Below are 23,294 nucleotides of genomic sequence, written 5' to 3' on the forward strand. Positions count from 1 at the left end.
GCTCCGCAGGGGAAGTGACTCAGCAGGCTGTTGGTTGTTGATGGCTCTTTCTTGGCTGGGTTGGGAGCCAGATCCTGCAGCTGCAGCTTAGGAAGAGCAGTCCCTACAGAGAGCAGGAACCAGGACTCCCATGGTCTCCCTCTGGCCTCTGCGCTGCCTGGCAAAGAGCCGTGTCACCTTGGCCTCGAACCCTGCAGCCTGCCTCACCAGGAGACAAGATCAAGGACAGGGGCCTTGCCTTGGCACCAGGTGGCCCTTCATGTGCAGACAAACACTTTACCCAGGATATGAATAAGGTCCACAGGCACTTGGGAGGAATGTGGATGTGCGATTTACCGTCAAGGAGACAGGATGTCATTGGAGAACAATGGAACAGAAGGTGGGTATGTGCACGGAAACCGAAACTGCAGGGCCCGAGTCCTGGGCTCCCTCCCCTGACCCAGTGCCCCTGGCTGCCCTGACGCACCAGTGCCAGCCCACCCCCAATTCTTCCTCTTCTTCCACACCCCCCAAACCTGTCACCACCACCAACAGGCAAAACATCCACCCATTCTCTATGACATTAGCAGCACGGTTTTGGTAAAAATAAAACCAATTTAAAGTATGTTTGATCTGTAACCTTGTTTAGGCAAACAATCTCCCAGAAAATGGACACTTCACAAGGACAAGTAGTTTATAAGAAAATGGTGACCTGGTGGGGAATCCCACCGAGGGGTTTTGAAGTAGACAGGTCTTCCATGGCCCTTCAAATTCCTCTGTGGCCACTGAAACCCGGAAAACGGTGGCCCGAGAGGCCAGACCTCTAGCGCAAACCTGTGTGGATTATGAGGGACAGACGCAACTGAAGTGACCCTGACCTCACGGAAATGCCTGGGGGCCAAGCAGCCCCCATCTCTGCATAGCGATTCCAAGTGAACACCCCATGTTAAGCTGGCTGCTTTCAGTAACTCAGCTGGGCTAAGCAGTCACATTTTCAGATAACCTGTCTCCCTTGCTCACGGTATCTCCATTTTAAAGATGAGGAACTGAGGCCAAGGTGGGTGGATCACCTTGGTCGGGAGTTCGAGACTAGCCTGACCAACATGGGAAAAACCCCGTCTCTACTAAAAACACAAAATTAGCAGGGTGTGGTGGTGCACGCCTGTAATCCCAGCTACTCGGGAGGTTGAGGCAGGAGAATCACTTGAACCCGGGAGGGGGAGGTTGCAGTGAGCCGAGGTCACGCCATTGCACTCCAGCCTTCCAGCCTGGACAAGAGCAAGAATCCGTTTCAAAAAAAAAAAAAAAAAGGAATTGGAGGCTAAGAGAGCATAACTGCCCTCAGAACACTCAGTGAAGAGGGAGAGCAGAGGAGAACAGGTTTTCCGACGCCAGCTGTGGCTCCATCTGTGCTTCCATTTCCTGCTGGGGGCAGAGCCACCCAGTTCTGTGGAAAGGAAACCGACAAGGGAGCATAAGCTGATAAGCCCGGTGCTGGATGGGTGGAATGGGCAAAAGGGCTTCCTGAAGGAGGTGACAGCCCAGAGGCACCAGCACACCCTACATGTCCCCACCAGGGACCCTGACATGGGGAGGGGTCTGGAGTTGGGCTGAAATAGGGGAAGGGAACTGGGAGCTTTTCCAACATGCTAACTTGGCTCTCTAACCCCAAAACATGAACTCTGTGCCTGGGACTAAGGTATTAGTACGTGTTGTTTACGAGCCCGCCTCGGGGCAGGGAGTCCAGAGCAGAGCTGAACAAACGGACTGTGGAGTCCAGACAGCAATCCACCCCCCGCCCCTGCCCCCACGCCGGGCACTGCAGTGTCTCCATCAAAATCTTCCTCTGGTGTTTTTTATGAGACAGTCTCAGTCTGTGCCCAGGCTGGAGTACAGTGGCACAATATAAGCTCACCACAATCTCCACCTTCCAGGTTCAAGTGATTCTCCTGCCTCAGCCTCCTGAGCAGCTGGGATTACAGGTGCATGTCACCACAGACTAATTTTTGTATTTTTAGTAGAGACGGGGTTTCACCATGGTGGCCAGACTGGTCTCGATCTCCCTACCTCAGGTGATCCACCTGCCTCGGCCTCCCAAAGTGCTGGGATTACAAGCGTGAGCCATTGCACCTGGCCTCCTCTGGTCGCTTCTAACCCTCCATTCCCACCGACAACCCCAGAGCCATCACAGGTAGAGGTCTGTATCAGCTCTGCTGTGATCTATAAAATGGGAAAATCTACTTTAAACAAAATCTAGGGTCACCCAAGGTAGGGAGGGCATGAGGCTGCAGCCTCTGAATCAAGTTGGGACCCTCACGTTGGTGTTGAGGATGGACTTTGATTTGTCATGCCCTGGGGCATCTCTGGCCTTTTCACTGCCTGCCTGGTTACATCGGCCAAGGCCACTCCACCTACCACCTCTTTCCCTTTCAGGACCATCCTGGCAAAAAACCAGTTTCCTCTGACCACTTCCCTACTGCACAAGGCCTTACACTAGTTCCTCACAGCCTGCAGAACGGACTCAAATTCCCCATCAGCCTTCAAGACCCTCCACTGCAGCCTCACCCGATGGCCCAGCCTCTCAGCCCACTCTCCTCCAGTCCCACGCACTCAAAGTCTGGTTACCCACTCTAAGAGCAGCAGCAGCAGCTGGGAAATTGTTAAAAATGAAATTTTCAGGCCCTCTTCCGGATCTACTGAGTCAGAACTCCAGGGGCAGGGCCCAGTGATCTGTTTGTCACAGCCCTCCGGGTGGTCCTGATGCAGCCTGGAGTTTGGCAACTGCTGCTCCAGCTACACTGACCTCCCCAGGGCTCCACGTCAGAAGCACATGCCCCTTCAGCATCCCTACTTCTCATGCTGTCCCCGTGGCAGGCAGCACCCTCCCCTGTCCTCTCTGGTCATCCAAAGCTCCTTTCCCGTGGCTGCTCACACACACTCTGTAAACATCTTCAGGCCAGGCCTGGTGCCTTATGCCTGTAATCCCAGCACTTTGGGAGGCCGAGGCGGGTGGATCACCCGAGGTCAGGAGTTTGAGACCAGCCTAGCCAATATGGTGAAACCCCATCTCTACTAAAAATACAAAAATTTGCCGAGCGTGGTGGCGCCTGTAATCCCAGTTACTTGGGAGGCTGAGGCAGGAGAACTGCTTGAACCCAGGAAGTGGAGGTTGCAGTGAGCCAAGATCACGCCACTGCACTCCAGCCTGGGCAACAGTGCAAGACTCCGTCTCAAAAAATATATAATCTTCAGCACAACAGAGAACCCAGTGAGCTCAACACCAGGAAACAGATGAGTGAGACATGCTCCTTATCCCTGAGGAGTTCAGAGGAGTGGGAAGGATGGCAGTGCCCAGATGTCACATGTGATAGGTTTCCCAGCAGAGTCAGGGCAGCTGGCAAAGATGGTCTCAAGGAGAGACCAGGAATTGGGGGAGCTCATAGCTACAGCCAGGTGCCAGAGCCTAGCCCAGTGCTGGGCACATGGAGGACCCTGCAGCAGTCCCCACTGACTAATGGGGCAATGATCCCAGGAGCCCTACAGCCCAGATGTCAGGTAAGTGTCTGGGTGTTGCCAAAGACCCCCACCTTGACCAAACTTGAGTGGGTGCTTCTGAGCCCTCTTTTAAATTAAGCCTTGGCCTTGGGCTCTGTCCTTGGCCTGCTCAGTCCAGTTTTTTTTTGTGGTTTTTTTTTTTTTTTGAGATGGAGTCTCGCCCTGTTGCCCAAGCTGGAGTGCAAAGGCACGATCTCACTCACTGCAACCTCTGCCTCAACCTCCCGAGTGGCTGGGATTACAGGCATGCACCACCATGCCCAACTTATTTTTTGTATCTTTAGTAGAGACCGGGTTTAACTCAAACTTCTGACCTCGTGATCCACGCACCTCGGCCTTCCAAAGTGCTGGGATTACAGGTGCTCAGCCACCGCGCCTGGCCTCAGTCCAGTTTTAATAAGAATCCTGCTGAGTCGATTTAGAAAAGATGCCGCCACCCTCAATATGTGATCAGCAAGACTGCCTGACTTCAGCAAGACTCCTGTCAAGCTGGGTTAACCAGAATATCCCCTCTTCTGAGGTTTCCTCTTTGTAATTTTCTTTTTTTTTTTTTGAGACGGAGTCTCGCTGTGTCGCCCAGGCTGGAGTGCAGTGGCCGGATCTCAGCTCACTGCAAGCTCTGCCTCCCGGGTTTTTACGCCATTCTCCTGCCTCAGCCTCCCGAGTAGCCAGGACTACAGGCGCCCGCCACCTCGCCCGGCTAGTTTTTTGTATTTTTTAGTAGAGACGGGGTTTCACCGTGTTAGCCAAGATGGTCTCGAACTCCTGACCTCGTGATCCGCCCGTCTCGGCCTCCCAAAGTGCTGGGATTACAGGCTTGAGCCACCGCGCCCGGCCTTCCTCTTTGTAATTTTCTACCACTGACCCCTACACCCTCCTCCTCGGCCAAATCTTCACTTTTCCTTGTTGTATTCAAAGTCGAGCCCTCTTGTCCGGGCGCGGTGGCTCATGCCTGTAATTCCCAGCACTTTGGGAGGCCAAGGTGGGCGGATCACAAGGTCAGGAGATCGAGACCATCCTGGCTAACACGGTGAAAACCCAGTCTACTAAAAAATATAAAACATTAGCCAGGCGTGGTGGGTGCCTGTAGTTCCAGCTACTCGGGAGGCTGAGGCAAGAAAATGGCATGAACCCAGGAGGTGGAGCTTGCAGTGAGCCGAGATCGTGCCACTGCACTCCAGCCTGGGCAGCAAAGCAAGACTGTCTCAAAAAAAAAAAAAAAAAAAGTGGCCGGGCGTGGTGGCTCAAGCCTGTAATCCCAGCACTTTGGGAGGCCGAGACGGGCGGATCACGAGGTCAGGAGATCGAGACCATCCTGGCTAACACGGTGAAACCCCGTCTCTACTAAAAAATACAAAAAACTAGCTGGGCAAGGTGGCGGGCGCCTGTAGTCCCGGCTACTCGGGAGGCTGAGGCAGGAAAATGGCGTAAAAACCCGGGAGGCGGAGCTTGCAGTGAGCTGAGATCCGGCCACTGCACTCCACCCTGGGCGACATAGCGAGACTCCGTCTCAAAAAAAAAAAAAAAAAAAAAAACACCTTGAGCCCTCTCTCCCCCCACACTCTGCAAAAACCCACATGGCAGCAGTCCCTCTTGAAAGTCTTCCTTAGTTGCTTTAACAAGTGTCATGAATATCTTTTAACAGCATGAGCCTGTCCTTTGCCATCTCCGTTCCAAGGCTGGGGCCCCCACGTTTGCTAGGTTTTTTGGCATCCCTCCCTCACACACTGCACACATTGGTTAGTTTTTAGTATGTGGAGGTCAAACCATAATCGTCCATCACTGCCCCTCCCCACCTTGGCGAGGGTCCTCTCAGTCCAGAGGAACGTTCTGTCAGCCTGAAAGGCCTGGGATCAAAATTCCAGCTCTACTTTTTTTTTTTCCCCAAGACCGAGTCTCACTATGTCGCCCAGGCTAAAGTGTATCTTGGCTCACTGCAACCAGGTTCAAGCGATTCTCCTGCCTCAGCCTCCCAAGTAGCTGGAATTACAGGCACACACCACCACACCTGGCTAATTTTTGTATTTTTAGTAGAGATGGGGTTTCACCATGTTGGTCAGGCTGGTCTCAAACTCTTGACCTCAGGTGATCCACCCTCCTTGGCCTCCTGAAGTGCTGGGGTTACAGGCGTGCGCCACTGCGCCGGCCTCAGCTCCACCTTTTATTGTCTGTCAGGCCTTGGAAGGAAGATACAACCTCCATGGGCCTTGGTTCTCCATTGGTAAAACCGGGGTGACTACAGCTACATCCCAGGCCTGTTGTGGGGATACAGGGACATGGGAGGGACAGGACCAGCCCTTCTCCAGGAATACAGGAAGTCCTCAGCATAAGCTGAGGTTCTGATCCACAGGCCACCAAGAAAACGAGTTTTCCCTTTGGCAAGGAGTTTTACATGTTCCAAAGCACCTTCCTCCAATTCACCATCCGCCTTGATGCTGTGGCGTTCCCAGGGCATCGCCTGGACCCAGAGCAATGGACACAGTGAACTACCAGAGAGGATGAACAATCTCTTCATTCATCCCACGCGGCTCCCGTGGTAAGAGACCCAGGGAAAGCCAAGAGGGGTTACATGTCACAGAAAGGCTGTTCCTCTCCTTGTTCTCAGCAGTGACCTTTTAGCTCAAACACTATTCCGAGAGCAGGAATCCCTCCCCACACCAGGGCTGAGCTCGGCCAGCACTCTGGATTCCTCCCTGCAGTGCCCAGAACTCACCAATAATCGAAAAGGAGCGTTTCTGGCAGTCCCCTGCCAGGAGATAACTGCAGTATCCCGCAAAGCTGTACATGCTCCCATCAAAGGTGTTGATGAAGTCACTTCCGAAGAGGCTGCATCGGGCCATGGATGACCTGCCGCGAGTCCCTTCTGCACAAAGGGTCCCTGGAGGGGGAGAGGCCACAGGTTGGGCTGGTGATCCCAGGCCACAACTGGGACCATCAGCTCAAACCTCTGGCCTCACAGAAATTAGACTGCCTCTGATAGAAATTGGGCTATGCGGAGGTATTTTCCATCCTAAATGGGACTAAAGCTGTTGCTTTCAGCTCCCATATACGACCCCAGACTCACAGCAATAACTAAGGAACAGTTTTTCAGGAAATCTATTAGTTTTAATGACATTTACTTACTGATTTAAAATGTCATGTTCATTATTAGAAATTTGGAGCATACAGAAGAAAAGAAGCTGGCCGGGCACAGTGGCTTATGCCTATAATCCCAGCACTTTGGGAGGCCGAGGCGGGCGGATCACCTGAGGTCAGGAGTTCAAGACCAGCCTGCCCAACATAGTGAAACCCTGTCTCTACTAAAAATACAAAAACTAGCCGGGTGCGGTGGTGGGCACCTGTAATCCCAGCTACTCGTGAGGCTGAGGCAGGAAAATTACTTGAGCCCGGGAGGCAGAGGTTGCACTGAGCCAAGATCGCACCACTGCACTCCAACCTGGGCGAGAGTGAGACTCTGTCTCAAAAACGAGGAAAGAAAAGAAAACACAAAGAAGTTAAAACCATCTGTAACCCAATATTTAGTGATTAGAATTATTTCAATGTTCATCTTTCCATTTTATAGCATACATACAGCTGTGGGTTTTTCATAAATTGGTGACCACCTTGTACAAACTACCTATAACCTGTTTATTTCTCAATAGATTGTAAATCATTCATCGCGCTATTGTATGTACTTCCAATATGCGGTTTTTAGTGGCTGCATCATATTTTGCATCTCAATGTCTATAGCATAGCCCTCTATTGTTAGGTTTCTAGCATGTTTCCATATGTTATAGATTGCAATGAGCATCTTTGTATATAAGTCTAGTATATCTTGAGCAGGTTAAATTTTAAACAGATCAGACGGTGTGCCTGACACACACTCTGAAGTGTCAGTTCCTCCAGCGTCACATGCTAACTCCTTCACTGACCATGGTTGTGTGTGTGCACCTGTGTGTCGGCAGGTGGGGAAATACAGCAGTAAATCTCTAAGCGTTCTAGGTTCCTGGCAAAAGACCCACCTGAAGATGCAGAGAGTGTGACAAATGTATATTTTTTTTCCCCCAGACTCACCCGCAGGCAGCAACTGGATGCTGCTGACCGGAGAGACCTAAGTGGTAAGTACCCAAGGTCAAAAGTCCCCTCCCACCATTTACAGGCTCAGAATCTTAGCAAGGGAAGGGCAGCAGTATGATGCAGTGCAGTGGAAAGGGTGTTGGCCTGGGACCCACGAAGACTGACCTCTGATTTTGGCTCGACTTTGGGGCAGTCATTTTTCCTCTCTGACCCTCAGTCTCTTCATTTGTACCATGGGAGGTTCAACTAGGTGACCTCCACAATCTCATCTAAAACTAATAATCCATCCAAGTCTTGGATTTCTTCTTCCTCATGCTGTGGCCTCATAAGGCAGTTCTGTGCCACCTTTACGCATCTTAATAGGAGATGGCATTTGCAGGTACCTGGTCTCTGCAATACAAGTCAAGGGTAGGAACTCTGCGGAACCTTCACAGGAAGCAACCAGCGGGAGCCTAAGTTGGGGCTAGGCACACAGGGGAGCTCCAGACACACCTGCTGACTCCCAGAAAGGGGTCACTCCAGATGGCCCTGGGGCAGGAATGAGAAATGGAGGCCCTTTGGTACCTACCTGGCAAGACGAGGGCCAGAGCAAGCAGCACCCCGGCCAATCTGGCAGGAATCATCTGCAGAGAAGAAAGAGATGTGAGCTGGTCATTGCTGCCCAGGTAGGTGGCTGCTGGTGTGGTGACTGTCGGGGCATGCAGTAGCAAAAACGTTTCTTTGAAGCAGGAGAGAAGCTGGATCCTCATGACCCCTTTTCCCCTTTGAACATGGCCTTCTGGCCCACCCACCCCCAGAAACCCCTGGCCAGTGCCAGGCCCAAGGGTGACAATCGCTGTGAGCTGGGACTTGTGGGCACCTTTCCACAGACAGCAGTCCCAGGCCCAAGACAGGAGGCAAACCCTGCCTTCCCTCCAGGCCAGCCGGGCCTCTCTCATGTCCCTGCCTCCTGAAGCAGCTGGGAGCTGACACACACCTCATTCCTTCCTGCCTCTGCATCCAAACTGGCGAGTAGGAACCATCCTACACTTCTGTGCCCACCACAGCAGCCCAGACACAGAATGCTCAGGAACTGCTAACTTGATGGTTTGCTTGTTGGCCCCCGAGTCTGTACCACGAGGGCCTTCACAAGAGCAAGGGCTGTCTCCCTTGTCTCCAACCCCAGCACCTGGCAAGATGCTTAGCACCCAGGAGACGCCCAGCAAATGTTTGCTGAGGTCGTCTGAAAAAATGGACAGGAGTCCAGCAGCCCTGGATGCATGTAGACTTCCCTACTGTGTGACCCCCAAGAGAGGGACAAGTAACCCTGGCTGGCACAGCATACCCCAAGTCCCTTAGAGCCCCTGCTGTAGCCCTCTCCTCTGGGAAAGGTGGTTAAATGAAATGCAGAATCTGTCGCCTGAGATTCACCGGTGGCGACTCCTTTCCTACCTAAGGTCCCATCCAGCCAAAGGTGAAATAAAGCCAATATGTGATATATCTGTGGAAGGAACACTGAGATGTCAGTTACGGCCAGGTCTTGGTCTTCAAGCAAGTGTCCCCTCCCAGTCCTAACACTCAGGTACATTCAGCTGCTCCCAGAAAGTTATCACAGGTGAGGACAAAGCTCATTCCAACTCACTTGAGTGAAGTACTATGAAACAGTAAAACCCACTGCATGAAGAAAAAGCAGGCCTAGGACCCTCAGAGGCAAGTGGAGGAGGGAGTATTAGGATCACCCCTGGCTGAACTGAATTGCCCCTCCAAACAAAGCCCTTCCAGTCCAGGGACAGAGAACCCCAGCTCCCCAGGAGCAGGGATCAGTCAGTCCTGCATCTTCCTCCCACAACTGAGCCAGCTCTCCTTCCAAAGGCCATACCTTCCCCTGCAATGAGGGCTGCGGGTATCTCCAAGGTCCCTGGGAAACAGCCGCTGGACAATGGTGCCTCCCACCCTAGGCCATGCTCCTAGCTGCTGCAAAGGCTCAATCAGGTCTGCTACAGCTCCGGACTGTCTTGCTGTTAAGTAGCCCGGGGGCTGTGGAGTTCCCACTGCTGGGGTAGATAAAGCCCAAGCTGTGACATCCACCAACCACCCTCCTTTCCCACCACAATAGCTGTGAGCTGCCACAACTGGGGACTGGCCTCCTTTTAATTACCAAAAGGGAACAATGAAAGGAAATGGTATTAGAAGTACCTCCAAGCTGATAAAGCTTTGTAGAGTTTGGAAGGAGACCTCCTGGCAGCTGCCTTAATGAACTGCCTTGCCCTCCCCAAACACCCCCCCACCCCTACACCCCCACACTTGATCCCTGGTCTTCCTAGAGTGCCCCACCTGGGCGGGATTAACCAGGAATACTGGTTGCTTCAGGGCAGGCTGATACAGGCTGGGGAGAGTCACACTAGAACAACACAGCTTCCTGATCCAGCTTCCAGGGCTGGGCTCCAGGGAAGTTGGGAAAAACACCTCAACCTGAGCCAACTTTGCTGCTGTGTTTGGAGGAAGGGGAGCACTAACACTTCCTATGCACCCCAGGTATGAAGGATCCAGTCCTGGCCCTGACAAAAACAGTCCACTTGGGTCCTGGCCAGGGTTGAATGGACCGGTTAAAGATGAAGGTCTTGGCCACAAGCCTAGGCCTTTGTAAAATTAAGGTGGGGAGCGATGGTTTGAGTCTAACACTTTTACTGTTTCTACTTTCTAATTCTAATTCTCAAGGACGCTTCCAGCCACTTCTGGTACCCTTGGTTTGAGTCTAACACTTTTACTGTTTCTACTTTCTAATTCTAATTCTCAAGGACGCTTCCAGCCACTTCTGGTACCCTGCCCTTATACACACACACACACACACACACACACACACACACACACACACACACACACACACACACACACACACACACTTCCCCGCCTCCCATTCCCAAAAGCCACACACACACACACACACACACACACACACACACACACTCTTCCCCGCCTCCCATTCCCAAAAGCCTAATTCTCAACATCTGCTAAAGTAATTCCTACTAAAATAAGTAACTGATGAAATGGGCAGGGGTGGGGGGAAGGTGACTCTCATGCTGGGATTCCAGGCACTGAGACAAGCACCCTGAGGCATGTCTGGGTATGGAAGACCTCCTCACTGCTTCTCCATGATACCCCCTGCCCTAAGACTGAGAAACCACTAGGTTCCAACCTCCTCCCTTCCCACATACCTCGCACTCCACCACTCCCTTTACCGCCCCAGAAGAGAAAGATGCACACTCCCAAGGAAGAAAAATGGCACAAGAGGCAGAATCAGCATGAGACAGTAGAAAAGGCCATTGGGGGGGCAGGCATGGTGGCTCACACCTATAATCCCAGCACTTTGGGAGGCCAAGGCAGGCGATCACGAGGTCAGGAGATCGAGACCATCCTGGCTAACACGGTGAAACCCGGTCTCTACTAAAAATACAAAAAATTAGCCGGGCGTGGTCGTGGGAACCTGTAGTCCCAGCTACTCGGGAGGCTGAGGCAGGAGAATGGTGTGAACCCGGAAGGCAGAGCTTGCAGTCAGCTGAGATCTCACCACTGCACTCCAGCCTGGGTGACAGAGTGAGACTCCGTCTCACGGAGGAAAAAAAAGGCCATCGGGATTTCCACTTCTAGCTTTTTAAAAAAAACTAAATAATCTGAAAACCCTCTCATTACAACATACCTTTACACTGCTGTGCTAAATACAACAAATATTTTTTAAATGCACAGTTGATCTGGGAGGAAAGTAAGGAATATCTTCAAGGGTCAATGAGGAAGAGGAGCCTAAATAAGCATGAGGCAAGGTAGGCCCATGGGTGGCCTAGCGTAGGCCAGTGTGGGAACCCTCCAGACTGGAGGCTGCACATTGCAAGAATGGGCAGTTCAGCTCCGGGCCTGACCCAGAGGGAGAGCTAGAACGGAGATCCCTGCATAAAGCTGAAACTTGGAAGGGAAACATCTTCCAAACGGTGGACCAGGAAAAAAATCCATTCCCCAACATAGCAGATAAGGAAGTTTGCCTGTCTCCACCTGTTTGAGTTGGGGAGGGGAAATTAAGTCTTTAGAATTTTTTTTTTTTTTTTGAGATGGAGTCTTACACTGTCCACCAGGCTGGAGTGCAGTGGCGCAATCATGGCTCACTGCAACCTCCACCTCCCAGCTTCAAGCTATTCTCCTGCCTCAGCCTCCCAAGTAGCTAGGATTACAGGCACCCACCACCACACCCAGCTAATTTTTTGTATTTTTAGTAGAGAAAGGGTTCCACTATGTTGGTCAGGCTGGTCTCAAACTCCTGATCTCATCATCCGCCTGCCTCAGCCTCCCAAAGTGCTGCGATTACAGGCATGAGCCACCGCGCCCGGCCTAGAATTTTCATCCTTTACACTCATGCAAATAAAGCTCTCTTCAGGATGAATTCAAAATCACAAATTTTTCAACACTTGAGAAAACAATCTACCATGAGCAAGAATTAGATCCCTAAGAATTTCAGATAATAAAATCAGAGAAAGATAAAAAGAAAAACCTAAGTGTTTAAAATTATAATAGAGGCTAGGCATGGTGGTTCATGTCTCTAATTCCGGCACTTTGGGAGGCTGAGATGGGATAATCGCTTGAGACCAGGAGTTCAAGACCAGCCTGGGCAACACAGGAAGACCCTGTCTTTACAAAGAATAAATTTTTTTTTGTTTTTTGTTTTGTTTTTGAGACGGAGTCTTGCTCTGTAGCCCGGGCTGGAGTACAGTGGCCAGATCTCAGCTCACTGCAAGCTCCGCCTCCCGGGTTTATGCCATTCTCCTGCCTTAGCCTCCGGAGTAGCTGGGACTACAGGCGCCCGCCACCGCGCCCGGCTAGTTTTTTGTATTTTTAGTAGAGACGGGGTTTCACGGTGTTAGCCAGGATGGTCTCGATCTCCTGACCTCGTGATCCACCCGTCTCGGCCTCCCAAAGTGCTGGGATTACAGGCTTGAGCCACCGCGCCCAGCAGAATAAACTTTTTTTAAGGCAGGGTACAGTGGCTCACAGCAGGCGGATCATGAGGTCAATAGATCAAGACCATCCTGGCCAACATGGTGAAACCCCATCTCTACTAAAAACACAAAAATTAGCTGGGCATGGTGGCGGGCACCTGTAGTCCCAGCTACTCCGGAGGCTAAGGCAGGAGAATCTCTTCAACTCGGGAGACAGAGGTTGCAGTGAGCCAAGATCGCACCCCTGCACTCCAGCCTGGTGACCAAGCCACTCTGTCAAAAAAAGAAAAAAAAAAAAAAAAAAGAACAGAAGGAAAACTTGAAAAAGAACTTTAAGCCCAGACGTGGAGGCTCACACCTATAATCCCAACACTTTGGGAGGCGGAGGCAAGAGGATTGTCTGTGCTCAGGAATTTGACACTAGCCTACGCAACACAGCGAGACCCCCCATCTCTACAAAAAATAAAAATAAAAAATTAGCTGGGCCTGGTGGTGCATGCCTGGGGTCCCAGCTACTCAGGAGGCTGAGGTAGGAGGGAGGACCCCTTGAGCCCAGGAGGTCGAGGCTGCAGTGAGCCATAATCACGCACTCCAGCCTAGCCAATAGAGTGAGATCCTGTCCCAAAAAAGAAAAAAAAAAAAAAAAAAACTTTATATAGTAACTGAAAACTCAAATACACCGGATATTTTTGGAGAAAAAAAAAAAAAGCTGGGAAGTGGTTCTAAAGGAATTATTGAAATATGGCAACAAAAAAATGGAGGAGCAGCCAGGCACGGTGGCTCATGCCTGTAATCCCAGCACTTTGGGAAGCTGAGGCCAGCAGATTACTTGAGGTCAGGAGTTCGAGACCAGCCTGGCCAACATGTAGAAATCCCATCTCTACTAAAAATACAACTATTAGCCTGGTGTGGTAGTACATGCCTGTAATTCCAGCTATTCAAGAGGCTGAGGCAGGAGAATTGCCTGAACCCAGGAGGCAGAGGTTGCAGTGAGCCAAGATCACACCACTGCGCTCCAGCCTGGGTGACAGAGTGAGACTCCATCTCCAAAAAAAAAAGAAAAAAAAAAAAGAGGAATTAAGAAACATGACAGAATTGGAAGATAAAAAGAAGTGCTGAGAAAAAAGTGCATTCGTGGATAATTCTATATGCAGTGTCTTAGTTTGAAGTCCCAGAAGCAGACCCTGAGTATTTTAGTGTAGATAATTGAATTGGGAGGGCAGGAAGCATCAGCAGGGAAGTGGGAATGTGACATGGGGCAGGAAAAGCAGCCAATAAAAGATGTTTATTACGCCAGTCACCAAGTGGACAAGGAAGCTTCCTTGTGGAGGAAAGTCTGGGAAAATGTAAGGTCCACGCCTCCGAATCTTCTCAGTCTTGGGTCAGGGAACGGGAGTTTCTACACTTATTCCTTCCTGTCAAGTTATTGCCAGGGCTGCTTCAGGAGGCATTCAGCCCTCAACACTTCTGGCCCTCAGGCACAAAGGGGCAGACACTGGTAGTCTAGAAGAAACTGGAAGAGTTGGGGTCAGAGGGCCGTGGGAGGGGGACTGTAACATCTGGTCTACCTATGAATTATTCAGAGTTGAGGGAACATAGACTTTTTTTTCCAGAAAAAGAGTGGGTTTAACACTAACAGTCCTTTCTGAAAAAACTACTAAAGAAAGTACTTCAGGGAGAAACATTTTTTGTTTTTGAGACAGGGTCTCTGTCACCCAGGGTGGAGTGCAGTGACAGTCACATCTCACTGCAGCCTCAACCTGGGCTCAAGCTATCCTCCCACCTCAGCCTCCCTAGTAGCTGGACTATGGGCATGCACCACCATACCTGGCTAATTTTTGTATTTTTTGGTAGAGACAGGGTTCTGCCATGTTACCAAGGCTGGTCTCGAACTCCTAGAGCTCCTGGGCTCAAACAATCTTTCTGCCTCGGCCTCTCAGGATTACAGGTGTGAGGCACCTCACTCTGCCAGGAAGAAAATTCAGCCTAGAAACAAGATGCCAAAAGAAAAGGTAAATAAAATAGTAAATATGGGGGTAAATATGAGCAGGCAGTGATTATATAAAACAATAACGGTAATAGTAAGTTGAAGAGTTTTTAAAAATTAGATACAACCAAAATACCAGATAGCAACAACATGTAAGACAGGAGTAAAAGCGTATTAAGGTCCTTGTATTGCTCAGAAGGAAGAAAGAGGTCGTGATCACTTTAGACTTTGTAAAGTCTACACTGCATAGTAAAATTTTACAGGAAGCTACTAAAAAATAGAATTGAATATGTCCTTCCAAACCTATCAGAAAAAAACCAACAAATTTTTAAAAACTAGATTGATCTAGGAGAAAAATGGAGAAAGCAAGACAAATGGTATAAAATACAACAGCACAAAAAATTCAAACAGATCAATAATAATAAAAAGAGACATTATCAAATTGGATTTGTTAAAAAGGCACGCAATCCAGCAATGTTCAAGAGACAGACCTAAAATATAGACACAAAAGACCATAAGGTAAGGAAACGTAAGTGATGACCAAGGAAAAACGTTTTATAGCACTACCACACACAATGGACCTTAAGATCAAAGTCATCATTAGCACCAAATAGAAAAAGGTGATATAAAGATCAATGCACCAGGAAAACAATGTATAGATTTTTGTATACTTAATGATATAAGCTTAAAATTTACTTTTGAAAAATTATAAAGCAGGAAAGCTTTCAGTTTTGTAAAAGTCAACACCACCCATTTATGGAAAACAAGTAAACAAAACACTTAAGTAACCTATAAAAGGGAAGGTCCTTGGCCTGAGACACAGAGCATATTTCATCCTTAAAGGTAAAACGGAAGCCACTTTCCCTTCAAAACCCAGAACAAGGCTAGGCATGGTGGCTCACGCCTATAATCCCAGAACTCTGGGAGGCTGAGGCCTGTGGATCATGAGGTCAAGAGATTTAGACCATCCTGGCCAACATGGTGAAACCCCATCTCTATTAAAAGTACAAAAATTAGCTGGGCATGGCGGCGCACGCCTGTAGTCCCAGCTTCCAGGGAGGCTGACGAAGAAAAGTTACTTGAACATGCAAGCATTTTTTTTTTGAGACAGTCTCGCTGTGTCACCAGGCTGGAGTACAATGGTGTTAGCCAGAATGGTGTCTTTTCATTGGGTTTTCTTTTATGTCTTGTGACAAGATTTGATTTTCACCACGGTTTCACCGTGTTAGCCAGGATGGTCTCCATCTCCTGACCTCGTGACCTGCCCGCCTCAGCCTCCCAGTGTTGAGATTACAGGCGTGAGCCACCACGCCCGACCGACAAGCATGTTCAATGTCATCACTGCCAGTCAATATTGGATCAGATGCCCCGGCCAGCACAGTAAGAGAAGAGGTGGAAATATGAGGCATGTAGCTTAGGAAAAAGCAAAATAGTTATTATTTGAAGATATGAATGTCTACACAGAAAAATTAGAAAAATCAGAGTTCAGAAGTTTGCTACAAGATTCCTTTTTAAAATTTATTATGTTCCTGGCCGGATGTGGTGGCTCACGCCTGTAATCCCAACACTTTGGGAGGCCGAGGCAGGCGGATCACCCGAGGTCAGGAGTTTGAGATCAACCTGGCCAACATGGCGAAACCCCGTCTCTACTAAAAATACAACAATCAGCCAGGCATGGTGGCAAGCACCTATAATCCCAGCTACTTGGGAGGCTGAGGTGATAGAATCACTTGAACCTGGAAGGTGGTGGTTACAGTGAGCCGAGATCGCGCCACTGCACTCCAGCCTGGGTGACAGAGCAAGACTCCGTCCCCCTCAAAAAATTATGTTCTTATATAATTATAAAATATAATCTTTGAAGTGACCCTATTAGTAAAGTAGCAATTACTGCAGATACCTAAGAATAGGCTAGGCGTGGTGGCTCACTTATAATCCCAGCACTTTGGGAGGCCAAGGTAGTTGGATCACTTGAGTTCGGGAGTTTGGGACCAGCCTGGCCAACATGGTGAAACCCTGTCTCTACTGAAAATACAAAAAATTAGCCAGATGTGGTGGCGCATGGCTGTAATCCCATCTACTGGGGAGGCTGAGGCAGGAGAATCGTTTGAACCAGAGCAGCAGAGGTTGCAGTGAGCCGAGATCATGCCTGGGCAACAGAGCAAGACTCAAAAAAAAAAAAAAAAAAAAAAAAAACTGTCCAATAACATTATGGAGAAAATCATAAATCTTGTCTCAAGACATAAAAGAAAACCCAATGAAGAGATACCATTCTGACTAACATGGTGAAACCCCTCCCTACTAAAAATACAAAAAAAAAAAAATTAGCCAGGTGTGGTGGTGTAGTCCCAGCTATTCGGGAGGCTGAGGCAGAAGAATGGCATGAACCTGGGAGGCAGAGCTTGCAGTGAGCCCAGATCACATCACTGTACTCCAGCCTGGGCGACAGAGCAAGACTTCATCTCAAAAAAAAAAAAAAAAAAAAAAAAAAAGACACAAATAGAAAAAGAAACAGGCAAACCACCCAGGGGCAATAGTGTGATATGGAAAGTCAATCCACAGAAAAGGAGGAAACGCAGTTGGCCAGAAAACATACCAAAACCATGTTGGGTGTGCTGACTCAAACCTGTAATCCCAGCACTTTGGAAGGCTGAAGTGGTGGGATCACCCGAGGTCAGGAGTTCGAGACCAGCCTGACCAACACGGTGAAATCCCTACTAAACATATAAAAATTAACCAGGAGTGGTGGCACACCTGTGGTCCCAGCTACTCGGGAGACTGAGGCAGGAGAACCACTTGAACCCAGGAGGTGGAGGTTGCAGTGAGCCAACATTGTACCATTGCACTCCAGCCTGGGAACAAGAGCAAAACTCCATCTCACAAAAAAAAAACACACACAACACCAAAACCCATTCAACTCCACTGGTCATCAGGGAAATCTAAAAACCACAAATAGTTATCCACTTTTCAGAATGGCAAGGATGAGGGGCTCCTGAAATTCCTACATGTTGCTGAGAACAAGAGGTAAAGCACTTTGGAAAAATTGTGGAAATATCTATAAAATTTAAAGATGCTCCTCCCCATAGCCCTGCAACTGCACTCCTAGGCACATCCCCTAGAGAAACTTTCATGCATGTGCACCAACCAGTATGCACAGGATGTTTACTGTAGCAGTGTCTGCAGTCAAAGATGTGTAAACAACCAGGCTAAATATACTTCAACAGAAGAATTAATGAATAAATTGTGGTACGTTCATCCGGTGAAATAACAAATAGCAATTAAAAATAAACCTAGTATACATGTATCAACATGGAAAAACCCCCAAAATAATGGTGAGCAAAAAACAAAAGCAAGCATCAGGGGATATGTACCATTTATGGAAAAGTAAAGACCACGTAAAATAAAACTATGTATTATTGCTTACAAAGATGTTTAATCGGCCAAGAATGGTGACTCACACCTGTAATCCCAGCACTTTTGGAGGCCAAGGCAAGAGGATTGCTTGAAGCCAAGAGTTCAAGACCAACCTGGGTAACATATGGAGACTCCATCTTTATGAAAAAAAACAAAAAACTAGCCGGGTGTGGTGGCGCACGTCTCTAGTCCCAGCTACTCCGGAGGCTAAGGTAAGAGGATCGCTTGAGCCTGGCAGTTCGAGGCTGCATTGAGCCGTAATCATGCCACTGCACAACAGTCTGGGCGACAGATTGAGACTGTCTCAAAAAATACGTTTTATAGTGAAAGAAACATGCACGTGGAGTGATAAACCTCTCAATTCAGGAGACTAGTTATCTCTGTTCAGGAGACTAGTTATCTCTGTTCAGGAGACTAGTTATCTCTGTTCAGGAGACTAGTTATCTCTGTTCAGGAGACTAGTTATCTCTGGGGAAGGAGAAAATGGAACCCAGAGAGTCGGACCCAGGGGGCCATACCTCTCTAAATATTTTAATTATTTCAAAAATATAAAGTAAATATGCAAAGTGTTAAGATGCAGCAAGCTGGCTAGAACATGGGTGTTTTTGTATTATTCTCTCTAGTTTTCTCTGCGGTTGAAAGTTTCACTTAAAAGATAAGCTCTGAAGCCAAATGATGTGAAAATGTTGGCTTTGCCTTACAAATAGGGTGACCAACATCCATGTACGTAAATCTTCACACACACTGCCCATTTCCTTGAAACAAATTCCTAGAAGTAAAACAAATGGCCCAAAGGGTACAAAAATTGTTAAGCCTTTTATACACCCTCCCAAGAACTGTACCAATTTACCCTTCCATAGCATTATTATTTTTTATTACAGATTTGGTAATGTAAGTGGCAAAAACTATTATATTAATACTCATTCCTTACGTTACTGGAAGAACATTTTCTAACATTGCCCATGTGTATTTCTTTTGTGAATTTCTTTGTCTTTAGCTCATTTTTAACTGAGATGCTTATCTATATTGATCTATAAAAACTTAAAATGTTATTTTTCTCACATTAATATGTGAATTTTTTTCAGTTCCTCAGTTACCTTTAATATTTATTGATGAGGGCTTTTTTGGTTCTTTCTGATGTACAGGCGTTTGGGGAATCATCTCGTTTTTTTTGAGATGGAGTCTTACTCTGTCACCAGGCTGGAGTGCAGTGGCGAGATCTCGCCTCACTGCAAGCTCCGCCTCCCAGGTTCACACCATTCTCCAGCCTCAGCCTCCCGAGTAGCTGGGACTACAGGCGCCTGTCACCATGCCTAATTTTTTGTTTTAGTAGAGACCGGGTTTCACCATGTTAGCCAGGATGGTCTCAATCTCATACATCGTGATCCACCCGCCTCGGCCGCCTAAGTGCTGGAATTATAGGCGTGAGCCACCTGTCCGGCCTCACTCTTTTTCTAGGGGATGAGGTAACGCAGGTGGCAAGGTAAAAGTGGAAAACACAGAGTATACGAAACATACACAGTGAAGTCAACTCTCCCTTCCTCCTGATGAATGACCAATCCTCCCAGTTTGCCCTGAACTGGGGAACTCACACTAACACTGGAACAGCTCTTGACACACTGGAACAGTTACCCTTCTAGCCACCTGGTTCCCTTCTCAGCAGCAATATTCTTACCAGTTTCTTAAATAGTCTTCAAAGATATTACACATTACAAGAGTTTTAAACATTTATTTTCAAATCAATTGTAGAGAATATGAATGTCAATCCACAAACTTGCATTTGCAAGAAATGTCTATCACTTTGCTTTTTTGGAAATGAAGTCTCGCTGTCACCCAGGCTGGAGAGCAATGGCACCATCTTGGCTCATTGTAACCTTCGCCTCAAGAGTTCAAGCGATTCTGTCTCAGCCTCCTGAGTAGCTGAGATTACAGGCGCCCACCACCAAACTCAACTAAAATTCCGTATTTTTAGTAGAGATGGGGTTTCACCACGTTAACCAGGCTGGTCTCAAACTCCTGACCTCAAGTGATCCACCTGCCTCAGCCTCCGAAAGTGCTGGGATTACAGGTGTGAGCCACCACGCCCGGCCCACTTTAATTAAAAATCACTACACGTGTGAGCCACCACGCCCGGCCCACTTTAAAAATCACTACACGTGTGAGCCACCACGCCCGGCCCACTTTAAAAATCACTACACGTGAGAGCCACCATGCCCGGCCCACTTTAATTAAAAATCACTACACGTGAGAGCCACCACGCCCGGCCCACTTTAATTAAAAGTCACTACACGTGAGAGCCACCATGCCCGGCCCACTTTAATTAAAAATCACTACACGTGTGAGCCACCACGCCCGGCCCACTTTAATCAAAAATCACTACAGGTGTGAGCCACCACGCCCGGCCCACTTTAAAAATCACTACACGTGTGAGCCACCACGCCCGGCCCACTTTAATTAAAAATCACTACACGTGTGAGCCACCACGCCCGGCTCACTTTAATCAAAAATCACTACAGGTGTGAGCCACCACGCCCGGCCCACTTTAAAAATCACTACACGTGTGAGCCACCACGCCCGGCCCACTTTAATTAAAAATCACTACACGTGTGAGCCACCACGCCCGGCTCACTTTAATCAAAAATCACTACAGGTGTGAGCCACCACGCCCGGCCCACTTTAATTAAAAATCACTACACATGAGAGCCACTACGCCCGGCCCACTTTAATTAAAAATCACTACACGTGTGAGCCACCACGCCCAGCCCACTTTAATCAAAAATCACTACAAGTGTGAGCCACCATGCCTGGCCCACTTTAAAAATCACTACACATGTGAGCCACCACGCCCGGCCCACTTTAATTAAAAATCACTACAGGTGTGAGCCACCACGCCTAGCCCACTTTAATTAAAAATTACCACCTTCTGTTTTTTTTTTTTTTTTGAGATGGCCTCTCGCTCCATCCAGCCTGGAGTGCTATTGCACTATCTCTGCTCAGTGCAAATCACCTCCTGGGTTCAAGTGATTCTCCTGCCTCAGCCTCCCAGGTAGCTAGGATTACAGGCATGTGCCACCACACCCAGCTAATTTTTGTACTTTTTAATAAAGACTGGGTTTTAACCACGTTGACCAAGCTGGTCTTGAACTCCTGACCTCAAGTGGTCCGCCCACCTCGGCCTCCCAAAGTGCTTGGATTACAGGCGTGAGCCACCGTGCCTGGCCTAAGGATCTAATGATCTTGGATGATCTTGCCATCCTTAACTACATATTCATAGGTTAACAAAAGAACCCAGGGGTTTAGCGGGTGCTCGGGAAACAGTCAAGGGCCTGAAATATCCACCCCATCCCACTTGCTGCTTCCTTCTTCCCAACCCCATTGTGACTCCTCTACTCACCAGCAGCGCAGCGACTTTCCTCTGGCATGGCATGCAAGCTCTGCTTCAGCTCCATCATGAGCACCAAGGCACCAGAGGCCAGACAGGAGAAGCCCAGGTGCGGGGACACCACAGAAGGAAGGCCCCAGGGCAAGGAGGAGCCCCAGCAGCCTGTCTCCTTCCCTTTCAATGAGCCGTTTTTCTTCTCCAACCTCCCATCAATCAGCATGTCTCCAAAATTGGTGGGTTCTTGGTCTGCCCGACTTCAAAAATGAAGCTGCAGACCCTCGCGGTGTTACAGTTCTTAAAAGCAGTCCAGAGTTTGTTCCTTCAGGCGTTCAGATGGGTCTGGAGCTTATTCTGGTGGGTTCATGGTCTCGCCGACAGGAGTGAAGCTGCAGACTTTCACGGTGAGTTTCACAGCTCTCAAAATCAGCTATGTCTGGAGTTGTTTGTTCTTCCCTGTGGGTTCGTGGTCTCGCTGGTTTCAGGAGTAAAGCAGCAGACCTATACGCAGTAAGTGTTATAGCTCAAAAAGGCAGCGTAGATCCAAACAGTGAGCATCAAAGGAGAAGAAGAAAAAAAAAAAAAAAAAAAAACCAGAAAAGAGCAAAAATAACAAACCCTCCGCGTTGACCAAAAAAAAAAAAAAAAAAAAGGACCAGAACAGGTTACCTCAAGTTGCCGCCGCCGGCAGCCTGCTTTTATTCCCTTATCTGGCTCCACCCACATCCTGCTGATTGGTCCGTTTCACAGAGAGCTGATTGGTCTACTTTACAGAGAGCTGATTGGCCCATTTTGACAGAGTGCTGATTGGTGCGTTTACAATCCCTGAGCTAGACACAGAGTGCTAATTGGTGCGTTTACAATCCTTTAGCTAGACACAGAGCGCTAGACAGAAAAGTTCTCCGGGTCCTCACTAGGTTAGCTAGATACAGAGTACTGATTGGTGTATTTACAAACACTGAGCTAGACACAGGGTGCTGATTACAATCCCTTAGCTAGACCTAAATGTTCTCCAAGTCCCCACTAGATTCAGAAGCCCAGCTGGCTTCACCTAGTGGATCCCGCCCTGGGGCTGCAGGTGGAGCTGCCAGCCAGTCCGGAGCAGCCCCTGCACTTCTCAGCCCTTGGGCTGTCGATGGGACCAGGCGCCACGGAGCAGGGGGCGGCGCCCATCGGAGGATACTGAGGCTCAGACAGGGTAAGGGCCTTGCCTAGGATCACACTGCTACCAAAGGCAGCCAGCATCTGAATCTACCTGATTGCAAAGTCTGTGTTTTCTCCACTATACCTGTAACTCTTCCTAAGCCTTTTCTTCTTTCCTTCCTCCCTTCACCACCCCGCCTTTTCTTGCCTTTAAATCACTTCTGGGTGTCTCTGTGGCCCTCTCATCTTTTCGTGCATTTTTCTTTTTTCTTTTTTTTTTTTTTTAATTTTTGAGACGAAGTCTTGCTCTGTCGCCCAGGCTAGAGTGAAGTGGCCCAATCTTGGCTCACTGCAAGCTCTACCTCCTGGGTTCACGCCATTCTCTCACCTCAGCCTCCCGAGTAGCTGGGACTACAGGCGCCTGCCACCACGCCCAGCTAATTTTTTGTTTTTGTATTTTTAGTAGAGATGGAGTTTCACCGTGTTAGCCAGGATGGTCTCGATCTTCTGACCTCATGATCTGCCCGCCTCGGCCTCCCAAAGTGCTGGGATTACGGGCGTGAGCCACCGCTCCCGGCCTTTTCATGCATTTTTCTGTTTGTCTTTCTCCTCCAGTCTGAGCTCTCCCTAGAACAAGACCTTGCCTTACTCATCTCTGTATCTTCCAAAGTGCTCTGTCTGGAGCATAGCACATGGTAAGTCCTCCATAAATGTTTGTTGAACTCCCGGCTAATAGAACAATGATGTGGGTTAATTAGCATATAATATTAAAATGTAGTTACAGAACTGAAACTGCTGATTTTAAAAAATTGCTGAGTACCCG

General features: G+C 48.7%; 1 protein-coding gene across 2 annotated transcripts in view; it reads right to left on the bottom strand.

Annotated features, from left to right (window-relative positions):
* The window catches only part of VWF (von Willebrand factor), a 186,831-nt gene extending 164,881 nt beyond the window's left edge, over window positions 1–21,950 (bottom strand). Inside the window, exons 1-3 of one of the 2 annotated variants that reach the window (XM_050747383.1) lie at window positions 21,344–21,950; window positions 8,159–8,213; window positions 6,248–6,412 (exon numbers count right to left, since the gene is read on the bottom strand). In XM_050747383.1, coding sequence (XP_050603340.1) covers window positions 6,248–6,412; window positions 8,159–8,213; window positions 21,344–21,376 — 253 coding nt within the window. In that variant the 5' untranslated portion in view covers window positions 21,377–21,950. Of the gene's footprint in view, window positions 1–6,247; window positions 6,413–8,158; window positions 8,214–9,448; window positions 9,704–21,343 lie in introns of those variants that run through there. The other variant, XM_050747385.1, reaches the window with a different exon arrangement.
* Window positions 21,951–23,294: the final 1,344 nt, after the last annotated feature.

This window comes from Macaca thibetana, chromosome 11, assembly GCF_024542745.1.
Source record: "Macaca thibetana thibetana isolate TM-01 chromosome 11, ASM2454274v1, whole genome shotgun sequence".
Lineage (NCBI taxonomy): Eukaryota > Metazoa > Chordata > Mammalia > Primates > Cercopithecidae > Macaca > Macaca thibetana.